Source organism: Musca domestica, unplaced genomic scaffold (assembly GCF_030504385.1).
Source record: "Musca domestica strain aabys unplaced genomic scaffold, Musca_domestica.polishedcontigs.V.1.1 16, whole genome shotgun sequence".
Taxonomy (NCBI): Eukaryota; Metazoa; Arthropoda; class Insecta; order Diptera; family Muscidae; genus Musca; species Musca domestica.
In genome coordinates, this window is record NW_026712219.1 from 10,328,596 (window position 1) to 10,341,825 (window position 13,230).

Here is a 13,230-nt window from a genome sequence, read left to right on the forward strand (position 1 = left end):
ATTTTGGCCCATTCCCGGCGAAGCGCTTACTTGAAGTAATCGACCCTTTTGTATTTTTTAGTGCCAATCTTGCTTTCAAAAATACTCCAGACACAATAGTCCAAGGTATTGGTATCCGGAGATTTTGGCGGCCATTACGCGCTGGAAATGAATGCCACGGTCGATTAATACGAGCGGAGAGCGACCATCGGCTGTTATGGCGGCCCACACCATCACCATGGCCGGCGTTTGAGTTCTGGTGACCAACCGAAGGTGCACATTTTCAGCTGACCTCTTTGGCAAGTAAACCCGATCATTTTCTTTGTTTACAAACTGCTGGACAACGAATGTTTTCTCATCGGAGAAACCCAAATTCGACAGGCGAAGCAACTCTTTAGCTCTTTTGAGTCTATTTTCTTTCTGTTGTGGTGTAAGTTCTTGCACTTTTTGGAATTGCAATGGCTTTACCCCGGGCTAATTTTTCAATATTTGCCGAATGGAATATTGCGATATGTTCAGCTCACGAGCCATTTTTCGGCCACTGCGACACGGGTTTCGATCAAATCGCTTCTTTACTTTTCGAACCATTACTGTTGATGTTGCTGTTTTCTTGCCTTCATTTGCTTGACGTCGGGCTACGCTACCAGTATCACGGTAACGAGCGATAGTACGAGACACAAAAGATTTGTTCATATTTAAATGCTGGAGTGCTCCAACGATAGCCACTTGCGGTTTTCCAGCCAAATATAAAGAAATCACACAAGCACGCTTGAATTCCATCACGAATAACTTTTTTTCTGAAAAGTCTCACCAAAATGCTTTTGTACGAATAACTATCACGAATAACTTTTTTTCTGAAAAATCTCACCAAAATGCTTTTGTAAACAATGAGCAATAATTAGCAGTCACTGGAATAATGTTAACAGCTGTCGGACGAGTGGCTTAGAAATAACAGCAGTCTAAAGTTGGTTGCAGTTTTTTTATCTCACCCCGTATATACTCATAATCAGCATAAAATTCTAAGTCGATTTAACAATGTTCATCTGTCTGTTGAAATCACCATACAGTCCACATTATTTAACTTAGAGCTTAATTAAAAATTTGGCAGAACAATTTGTATTATTTCTAGGATGGTTGGTATTGAAAAAGAGATATATCGGTCCACATTTCATAACTGTATTTTTCGATACTCGGTATTTTGATCTTTTCGATACCTTTTTTCACTAATTTGTCTAAAAATTGGTATTTGTAGTTCGAAATGGGTTCTAACTCCGGTGGCGGAACATGGTATATATAGGTCCACGTATTGGTATAACTCCCATATAACGATACCTTCCAATAGTCGGTGGTTCAATGATTTTTGCCACATTTTTCATGCGATTTGTCTAAAAATTGATATTTGTCGTTCGTAATGGGTTCTAGCTCCGGTGGCGAAATATTAAATGCATATGTCCTTCTACTTTAAGAAGTTTAAGTAGATGACAATCCTTAAAGTATGGGCCCATATAAATGCCTCACCCACTTTATGGGTGGGTGAGGCATTTATATGGGCCCATACTTTAAGGATACCAAACGGTATTACTAGTATTTGTAGTTTACAGTGGGACACGATTTTTGGAGACTGAAATCGTGAACTTTCTAGAGAAGATTTTCTAAATAGAAGATTTGTAAGAACAATCTATGAAGGACTTTGCAGGAAAATAATTGACAATTATTTAAGAACATTCGCCTTTTTAAAGACCACCCTAACAAACGTACAACCAAATATTATAATATTTTTGTTACAAAAATGCAACAACAAAAGTATTAGTTGTAAATTTTTTAACATTGACAAGCCGGCGATTACAATTTAATTGAAAACAAAAAATCAAAAAACACATACACATACACACAATACAACCAAGATATTCAGAACCTTAAATTGCTTATTGAGCTGATAACTGGATGTGCGACATCTAGTCAAATTCAGATAAGATTTAAACTGAACCATGTATGAACCGGCAAAGTTCTGTCTGACTAATAGCACCCCGCACTCACTAGCCTATAATTCGGGTGAGATTTCAAAGTGTGATTGCATGCCATTCAATTTTATTTCAGTTCAATTTAGAATTTAAACAAGAACAGTCGGTGGTGCTTTTGCGAAGCGCTTCGAATTAATAAGGAATAATACGTTTAAATTCTTGCTTACCCATAATTGTGAACTGAAAATCATATAATAATAGAAAGAAATAAATATTTATTTTTGAAATAAATTAAGAAAAAACTACTTGCCACACACAATGACCGTGCTCGAAGAAAAATTCCTAAAATCAAATAAGAAAATAAAAGAGTTCATCGACTCGAAGGCAATTAAGGAAATTTCGAAAGAGATCAAAGAAATAACAAGTCATATGAAAATCGAATGGGCTCCAATAAATATTCCACCTCGTCGTCGGATACAAACGTTGGCGGCGGGTATTTATGTTTACGTTTTTATGTTTTTGCCATTCGTCTCGATGCTATTGGCGGCGCTATTTGTGGTGAGTAAAATTTGTGAACGAAATATTCTGGACTGTGTTGCCTATGTCTGCAGGAGTTTAATTATGTATTGGAGCTAAATATACAGGGTGAGATAAAAAAACTGCAACAAAGTCAAACGCCATAATTTTTACATTTTTTTAATGATATTGAATGAAAGCAAAAAAAAATCACATTTAAATGCTGAAGTGCTCTAACGATAGCCACTTGTGGTTTTCTAGCCAAATATCAAGAAATCTCACTATCAAGCTTAAATTCCATCGGACGAATGGCTTAGAAATGACAGCAGTCTGAAGTGGGTTGCAGTGTTTTCATCTCACCCTGTACTTGGACTTTCGTGAGAACTATATTATTGAAGTTTACTTTGTTGTCAGGGTAGCCCGCTGTGCAGGAATTTTCGAGAGAAGAAAATTAAAGTTAATAAAAATATTTCTGAAATTTAGAGCACTCCCCAAAAAGCTATAAAATTTTGCTTTTTAATAATAATAATAATATATAATCAATAATTTTAGTAAGAAATTGTAACAGCCTGTTTTCCGAAAGTACTTTTAATATTTTTTAAAAGTAACAAGTAAAAATGTTAAGTTCGGCTGGGCCGAACTTTTATTGCCTTCCACCTTTGAGTAAAGGAAACTTTTTTACATAAACGTATCTAAATTCAAGCGTGTTCCCCTTTAAACTTCATATACCATTAAGACCGTTTGGACAATACAGTTAAACTTTTGAAAAACCATAAAGTGAGTGGGGTCGTTATACGGGGCCAAACGAAAGCGGGAACCTCCACAGACAATTTTATACTGCAAGGATTGTCATCTACCAAATGTTCTTAAATACCAAATTTGAAACAATTTCGTGGGTAAATGTGTCTAGGATTATCAAAATAACGAATATCGGTAGGTATCGGTTCATGTGCATTATAGGAAAACATGGAGCTAGATATTCAATGTTCTGCCACCGGGCTAGAACCCACTATGACCTACAAATACCAATTTTTGGACAAATCGCTTGAAAAATGTTGCAAAAATTATCAAAATACCGAATGTCTGGTTGTACCGTTATATGGGGGCTATACCAAAACGTGAACCTATACGTACAATGTTCTGCCACAAGAGCTAGAACCCATTACGAACTATAAGTATCAATTTTTAGACAAATCCGCAAATTTTTTTTGCAAAAATCATCAAAATACGGAATACCGGGAGGTACCATTATGTGGGGCTATACGAAAACGTGGGCCTATACATACAATCTTTCGCCACCGGAGCTAGACCCCATCATGGCCCCCACCAATTCCAATTTTTAGACAAATCCGTGAAATAATGTGGTAAAAATACCGAATATCGGGAGGTACCCTTGTAAAAGGGCTATACCAAAACGCGGACTCATACATACAATGTTTCGCCAAAAGAGCTACAACCCATTATGACCTACAACTACTAATTTCCAGACAAGTCCGTGACAAAATGTGGCATAAATCATCAAAATACGGAATATCCGGAGGAACCGTTATATGGGGGCTATAATAACGTGGATCTATACCTTTAATGTTTCGCCACACGTGCTAGAACCCATTATGACCAATTTTTAGACAAATCACTAGAAAAATGTGGCAAAAAATCCTCAAAATACCGAATACTTAAAGATACGGTTATATGAGGGCTGTGCCAAAACATAAACCGATATATCTTATTTTTAATAACAACCGCAACACAATACAAATTGTTCTGCCAAATTTTGAAACTCTACGTCAAATAATGTGAGCTATATCGTGATTTCAACAGATAGACGGACAGACGAACAAATTTAAATCGATTTAGAATTTTATGCTGATTATGAGGTCTACAAAGAATATTTTGGGAAGTTACAAACGGAATGACAAAGTTAATATACCCTCCTTTCCAAGGTGGAGGGTATATAAATGTAAAGTGCATTCACTTATGATAATACGTAGAAGATTTATTATTTTCAATTTATGGCCTGATCCTCACAAAAGGTGGAGTTAGGGTCAGAATATAACCCTATTGTTTTTGGAGATGATTGCAAAATATTTAGGTGTTGAAAAAACAAAAAATGTTCCTGCTTTTGCAGCTCCTCTATATGCCACAATTTATGATGAATGAGGAATTTAGCATAACGTCATTTCAAAAACGAAATCTTTGAAAATGTATTTGGACTTAAGGGGGCTTCCAACATATTGTAGTGCTGTAGGGTATCGCATAATCGGTCCCGCACGACTATAGCCTTTGTTTACTTGTTTTATTGTAAATTATGTATTTATACCCTACAACAATATGTGTTGGGGGTATTATAAGTTTGATTGGGCCAAAAATTATGTAACACTTCGAAATATTGATTTCCCACATAGGAAAGTATATATGGGTCTTCCTAGCTCGCCGAGTTGAGTCGATCTAGCTATGTATGTCCGTCCGTCCGTCTGTCCATGTTAATTTGTAATCACTCTACAGGTCGCAATTATGAACCGATCCTCACGAAATTGAAAATGGAGTTGGGGTTAGGGTCAGACTAGAGCCCTATTGTTTTTGGAGAAGATCGCACGGTATTTAGGGGTTAAAATGGACCAAAAAATTTTCTGATTTTGCAGTTGCTCTATAGGTCACAATTATGAACCAATCGACGCGAAAATTTACATGGAGTTAGAGTTTGGGACTGGGCAGAAATCGAGCAATTTAAGCGGCCATCGGACAATAATTAGCGTGTAAAATATACCCTAACTTTTATGTTAGAAAATAGGAAAATTTACACTAAACCGCGAATATTTTAAAAGATCACTTCTGCTTACTTGTTTTATTGTAAAATAAACTTCTTATAACTGGATTTATTTTAAATCCAATCCGATATGTACATACTAACGAAATGTATCACTGTGTTTTATGCAGTACACCCCGAAGTCGTAAGTGTTTCCGCAATATTTTGCTTTTAAACAATAACAAAAAATGTATTTGCTCATGATAACACACTAGGAGATATATTATATTTTGCTTTCAAACAATTACAAAACAAGTTAAAGAGTATCTCTCGGTTCCGCCGACAGATTGGTACCTTCCGCCTTTATAATTTTTTTTTAAAAATATTTTGACATGTTTATGGGGAGGTACTAGAAGTAGTAGTCAATTCTCGCAACCGATCTTGCGCTAATGCAAATATCACGATTGGCAAAGTTTGAAAAACTCAGATTATCCGTTCTCTTTCTATGATGCAAATTATTTTCTACGAAAATGCTGACCTTTTGTGTGGGAGGTACCAGAAGGAGTGGACCGATATTGCTCATTCCCAAACTCGATCTAAGTTTGACAAAAATATTACAAAGTACCAAGTTTGGACTAAATCGGATACTCCCTTCGAGAGCTATCGTGCGCCCCAGCCAACCAGACAGACGGACGGATTTCGCTCAATCGACTCCAAATGTCCTGAAACGGATTTGGTCCAAAGATGCCTTTTTCCGCAAAGGCGTTGTTTAAATTGTATTTGAAATGCTTTTTTTTCTAAGTATATCAATGTAAATAAAGACATATTTGCTCTGTTCCAGAACCGGCAAGAATCTACCAGTTTTGCAATTTTTTTCAATATCATAAAGAAAACATCGGTTGTCGTAATAAAACATTTTCCTTCTAGCAGTTCTGGAAATAATAAATTTTATAACCGCAATGGTGCTCAATTTTCCTTTTAAGGGTGTGTCTAAACTCGCATGGTTAAGTCACTAGGTGTATTAAACTCAATGAGTTAACCTCCAATAATGTAAACGAACCTTTTGTCTTTCAATAGATTGGGTTGCAATTCCAAAAGTCAAAATGATACTGCCTCAAGTTTTTACCACATGTTCTCAAACTAAGAGAAATTTGCAAAAACGTCTTTTTGTCTAAAGCAGTTTTTAAATATTTGAATAATTATTTTTATTTTTTTCTCCTTAATTGCAGCTCTATTTGAACTATGTTGGACGAGTTTTGATGTTGATCTACTTGACGTATATTTATTTTGATCATAAAAACCGGGCATCGGCATTAGATGGTATTGGGTAAGTAATTGTTAATTGTAAAATTACTACGGCTATATATACATTAGGGTGGAACGATTATTTATTTATTATTTATTAACAGATTGTATTTATTTCTTCTACTAATGATTATATCCTTTTATTTTCAACAGATGGAAATCTATGCGTAACAATTTCATGACCGACCACTTGCGCGATTATTTCCCCGTTGAATTAGTTAAAACCGCTGAATTGACACCAGATCGCAATTATTTGGTTGTCAGTTTCCCACATGGAATTTTTGGGTAAGTTTTTATACCGTCAGCCATATGGTCTTCGAAATAATGGTTTTAGGGCTTAGATCTCTTTGGACCGAATCCGTTTCAGGACATTTGGAGTCGATCTAGCGATGTCCGTTGGTTCGTCCGTCTGTCTGTCAAGCTTGCAGGTGCGCACATAACTCTCGAAGGGAGCATCCGATTTGGTCCAAACTTGATACATCGTAATATTATTATCGAACTTAGATCGATTTGGGAAATCGGTCCACTCCTTCTGGTACCTCCCCCAAAAAGGTCATAATTTTCAAATAAAATAATTTACTGCACAGAGAGATAAAAGATAATCCGATTTTGCTCCAACTTTACAAATACTAATATTTGAATCAGTTCTAGGTCAGGTACGAAAATGGACAATATCGGTCTACTCCATCAAGTACCTCCCCCAAAAGGGTCAAAATTTTGAGAAATTATTACGCTTATAAAATGTGATGTAAGGAGTCCGATTGTCTTCAAATTTCACACCTCTCTATAATGTTATTAACCCAAGATACCACCCTTCCTGTACCACCCCAACGAAGGGTAAAAATTGTATATATCTATGAAGTTCGTAAGACGCGAAATTAACTTCCGATTCCAGTCAGACTTGCACATATCAATATTTCTATCTTAAAATACTAATTGTCGTTGATGTAATACCAATTAAACCACCAAGACAGTGTTTATATTTTTTTAATCCCCAAAAGTATGCTACAAAATATGCTAATTAATCAATATCCTTAATTTTCTCTCGATAGCACTGGCATTGGCAACAATATGGGTAATAACATCGGCAAATGGATGAAATTGTTTCCCGGTATTAGGCCAAAAATTGCCACCTTGGATATACATTTCCGTATACCATTTATGCGTGAGATATTGAGAGTTTGGGGTCTAGTATCCTGTTCCAAACAATCTCTTATGTATTACCTAAAGAAATCCAATGATCCCAAGCATCCTGATAATCGTGATGGATTTACATCAAATGCCGTGGGCTTATTGGTGGGTGGCGCTGAAGAGTCATTGGAATCGCATCCAGGTCGTTATGTTTTGGTATTGAAAAATCGCAAGGGATTTGTTAAGATTGCCATACGCACAGGGTGAGTACGAAAAAATGAGTTTATTTTAAAAAGGATAAAATACAAAGTTTGTCTCTTCACAGATCTCCCATTGTCCCCTCATTCTCCTTCGGTGAAGTTGATATTTACGATCAAGTGGATAATCCTCCCGATTCTATGCTGCGTAAATTCCAATCTTTTGTCAAACATTGGACAGGCGTCAGTCCGTTAATTGTTTTGGGTCGTGGTTTCTTCCAGTATACCTTCGGCTTTTTGCCACATCGTCGACAAATTGTCCAAGTTATGGGTGCACCCATTGATGTTAAACAAATGGATGAACCCGACATGGAATATGTCAATGAAATCCATCAAAAAGTCATCGATAGTCTGAATGAAATGTTTGAGAAATACAAACATAAATATATTAAAAATGCCGAGAAGACTAAATTAGTGATAAGATAAAGCACAATATTAAAAAAAAAATAATTATTTAGCTTATGTTAAGTTAGTGTTGTTGTTATATTAACAAAAATCCTAATCAATTATGTAAAAAAATATTCTAAGCACTAAGTCACAAATTGTAAATATAAATAGTATTTAAAAACAAATTAAAAAGTATCAGTCGGTTTTGCCGACACATGTATACCCTCAGCCCTCTATGGATTAGGCTGCGAAAGAATGGTTTATTGTTGTCCATTTCGTATGGGACTTAGATAAATATGGCATAAATGTTGCGACGTGCCAGGTTTGGACTATATTGGTTACTTCCTTCACTTCATATGAGATATGTGATAATTTTTAGAAAATATTAAAAAGTGTGAGAGATACCAGATGTACTCGATCGGAGTATTCTATTTTCTTACTTCATCTAATGCAGATAAAAATATTGATATGGACTAAAATACCGGAAAATCGAACACTTATATGCAATTTTATGCGAAATCATAAATTCCATATTCATCTCAGGTTTCTGGTTGGGAGAAATATTTAGATATAACCAGTTGTAAAGAATCACTGACATTTTTCGCAAGTTTTGACAGATAAAAGTATTGAAAGTTGTGGCCCTTTTTGGGTGAGGTACCAGAAGGGGTTCGCAGATACATATCATCTTCACAAGACATCTTGTGTTGGCAAAAATGTTTGTATGTGCGAAGTTTGAAGAGAGTTGGATGCCAATTTCGCTTTCTTTGACCGTTTTGTTTTCAAAATCTTGAACCCTATGTGAGGGAGGTACCGGCATAAATAGTCCGATCTCTACCATCTTTATAACAGATCTTATATCGATGGAAATATCGATATGTACCAAGTCTGAATGGAATCGGGTGTTAACTTCACGTTTTGTGACCTTCATGAATATTCAAAACTTTGACCTTTTGTGGGGAAGGGACAAGAAGGAGTGGACCGATATATCCAATCTTCCCAGCAGATCTGGAGTTAGAAGAAATAATGGGATGAGTGAAATATGAAGAGAACCAAATGCTAATTTCGGATTTTATAATCGTTTTGGTTTTTCAAAACCCTTTGTGGGGGAGGTACCAGAAGGAATAGTCCGCTTTGTGCTATCTTTTAACATATCTTGTATTGATGGAAATATTGAGATGTACCAAGTCTGAATGGAATCGGATTTTAATTTCGCGTGCTGAGAGCTTCATGTATATTCAAAATGTTGACCCTTTGTGGGGGTGGTACAAGAAGAAATGGAAAATGGGTGAATAAATCTTTTGTGTCTCGTACCTTCGCTCGTTACAGTGTAGCCCTACGTCAAGGAAGTGGACGGAAGAAAACAGCAGATGGTGTATGGTTCCAAAAGTAAAGAAGCAACTTGATCGAAACCCATGTCGCAGTGGCCGAAAAATGGCTCTTGAGCTGAACATATCGCATTCGGCAAATATTGAAAACTGAGCTCGGGGTAAACCATTGAAATTCCAAAAAGTGCAAGAATTTACACCGCAACAGAAAGAAAATAGACTCAAAGGAGCTAATGAGTTGTTTTGCTTGGCCGAAAGTGGTGAAATGCCGAAGGAAGCATTCGTTGTCCAGCAGTTTGTAAACAAACTAAATGACCGTGTTTTTTCTTGCCAAAGAGGTCAGCTGAAAATGTGGACCTTCGGTTGGCCACCAGAACTCAAGCGCCGGCCATGGGCCGCCATAACAGCCGATGGTCTCTCTCCACTCGTATTAATCGACCGTGGCATCTGAAAAAATGCCGAATATTATCGCGAAAATATTCTGGAGGGTTTATTAAAGCCTTGGGCACGTAAACATTTTGGCTGCAGACCTCGGACATTCCAACAGGACTCAGCACTATCGCACGCACCACCCAATAATGGTTACAAAATGAGGTTCCTCGCTTTATTTCCAGCGCACAATGGTCACCAAAATCTCCGAATACCAATTCGTTGGACTATTGCGTCTGGAGAATTTTAGAAAGCAAGATTGGCACTAAAAATACCAAAATGTCGATCACCTCAATCAAGCGTTTTGGCGGGAATGGGCAAAATTACCGCAGACCAACAATCGGGCAGCGTGTGACGGTTTCATTGGCCGTGTGAAGGCCATAACTCGTGTCAAAGGTGACCAATTCGAACAATAATCTAAACTTATTCTAAAAATTGATGCTATTTCCGACATTTTTGCATTCATTCAAAAAAATTAAAAAAAAAATGTAAAAATTATGGCGTTTGACGTTGTTGCAGTTTTTTTTATGTCACCCTGTATTACCAAATTCGGACCAAATCCGATACTCCCTTCGAGAGTTATCGTGCGTACCAGCCAGACAGACAGACGGACGGACATCGCTAGATCGACTCTAAATATCCTGAAACGGACTTGGTCCAAAGAGATCTAGGGTCTAAAACGGTTATTTCGATGAGGCATGTTTTGGCCATATCAAATTATATATACCCATTCAAACCATATGGCTGATGGTATAAAAATTAAAGCTGAAGGACCCAAAAGTCAGGAAATAGATTTGGTACCAAAGGTATTTTCGATCGATTTTTCAGATCTAGTTCTGAACAAAGGAGAGTAGGGTGTGCAAATATAAATTATGGGTTGAATTTGAACTAAGTCAACCTAAAATTTCATTGTTCTTTTACGAAGAAGCCTGTCGATGACTTTTATGTATATGCACCTTATTATTCTAAACATCGTTGAAGAATACAGGTGGTCCCATCGCGGCACCTGCTGAAACAATCAACTGTCGAACTAAATAAAATATTATTATTTAAATTCATTAAAATTGTTGAAAAGTGCATATCATAACAACCTTCGATAGGCGTCGTTTAAACTTATTTTAAAGTATGTTTACATACAACATCTCCACTCGGATTAACCCCGACACTTGACCAATCACAATATATTTAAGTTATGTTTCATGTGGTCGGCTTTATTGTGTTTGGTCAATTATCTGGGTTAATCCGGGTAGAGATTTTGTATGTAAACGTGCTTACAATGAATTTGTAATAAACATTTCAACAATGAAATGTTGTCAAATGTATGACAATTGATTGCAGGACATTATCTTCTTGATTATAATATGATAAAAAAAACATTATCTTTATCTTGATTACAACAGAAAACTGACATATCTAAAAACTGACACATTTATTTTTCTCTCAGTGTTTGTCAATTTGCTAGACTGCTTTATCATTGCTCCTAAAAGTATGCTTTTAACTCTTATTTTCATTGACAACTACCATTTCGATCAATGTCAATAGATGATAATATTTATAATACACAATATGATGAATTATCCAGATTTTCCCGCACTTAAACACCCTATTCCCCCATATTCAATATTTCAAAATCTTTATATCACTGCCTTTATCTAGCCATTTATTATTTACAATAGCATATTACACATCTGCATATTGAATAATAACAAATTGTTTTATGCCGGAAAATTAAATACAAACATATTTTTTTTTGCATTTGAAGTACAACACATCTGATTAGAGCGATAATGCGAGTGTGAGTCAATATTGAAAGGGAAAATACGAAAGCAAAAATAATTAAGAGCGACATTGTTCCGTTAGTATTCGATACGCCTAGAATTTGTGAAGCGATTAATTTTATCGCAATTCAATATCATGGAAACATGAAAAACAAACTGTTCTAGCAATCAGTTTGTTATGGCAACAAAAATGTAACATGCGTACAAACATAGTATATAGCTTTACACGAATAATAATTTGGTTATATTAGGGTGGATTTTTTACATCCCAAATTTCTCTCAACAGAATTAGATTATTTAAAAAAGAATATCATGACTTGTAGTACATTTACATTATAGCTTTTTGCTGGGTTAACTCATGACACAATAACAGGAGCTAAATAGAAACAACCCCTTAAATATATATTTTTTATACCCTCCACCATATCCATATAGTATGGAGGGTATATTCTGTTCGTCATGCCGTTTGTAACGCATCGAAATAATCATTTTAGACCCAACAAGGTATATATATTCTTGATCAGCGTAAAATTCCCCCCCCGATATTCGGTATATTGATGATTTCAGCCACATTTTTCAATGGAATTGTCTGAAACTCCACATAAGGTGTTCTTTGTGAGCACTTTACCCCTTGACAGATAGTTCTCTATATATGTTAACGATATCGTATAGCCCCCATACAACGGTACCCCCCGATATTCGGTATTTTGATGATTTAAGCCACATTTCCCAATGGAATTACCTGAAAATCTGCACAAGGAGTTCCTTGCGAGTACTTTACCCCCAGACATAGATTTGTCTATATAGGTCCACAATATCGTATATCCCCCATATATAGGCACCTCCCTTTTCAATGGATTTTATTTTTTTGAAAATTCTCAGAGAAAACCAAATTCGGCATTTCACCATTTTCGGCCAAGCGAAGCAACTATTTAGCTCTTTTGAGTCTATTTTCTTTGTGTTGCGGTTTAAGTTCTTGCACTTTTTGGAATTTCAATGGCTTTACCCGAGCTCCTTTTTCAATATTTGCCGAATGGAATATTGCGATATGTTCAGTTCATGAGTAGTTTTTTGATCTCTCCCTGTATATGGGAGCTATAGCTATATCTGCACCGATTTTCACCAAAATCAAAGTACTTGTTTCTAGGATGAATTCGGTTGGATGTGCCAAAATACAGGTCATTTGGTGCACAATAAATCTGATATCGGTCAAAGATAAATATGGGAGCTATATCTATATTTGAACCGATTCTCACTAATTTCAATAGAGCTCGTCCTTGAGCCAAATAAATATTGCTTGGAAAATTTCATCTCAATCGAATGATAAATGCGACCTGCATCTTGTTTACAAAAATACATGGAAAGACTGACATGCATGAATCGACTAAGAAAGTGATTGTATAAAGATCCTTAGAA

General features: G+C 36.1%; 1 protein-coding gene across 1 annotated transcript; it reads left to right on the forward strand.

The window, feature by feature from the left end:
- Positions 1-2,087: 2,087 nt before the first annotated feature.
- On the forward strand, positions 2,088-8,484 carry LOC101894214 (2-acylglycerol O-acyltransferase 2-A). The gene is made up of 5 exons (XM_005184358.4): positions 2,088-2,498; positions 6,432-6,529; positions 6,661-6,792; positions 7,560-7,901; positions 7,964-8,484. The coding sequence occupies exons 1-5, from the start codon at positions 2,259-2,261 to the stop codon at positions 8,319-8,321; spliced, it is 1,170 nt and encodes a 389-aa protein (XP_005184415.1). The 5' UTR covers positions 2,088-2,258; the 3' UTR covers positions 8,322-8,484.
- The last annotated feature ends 4,746 nt before the right edge of the window (positions 8,485-13,230 follow it).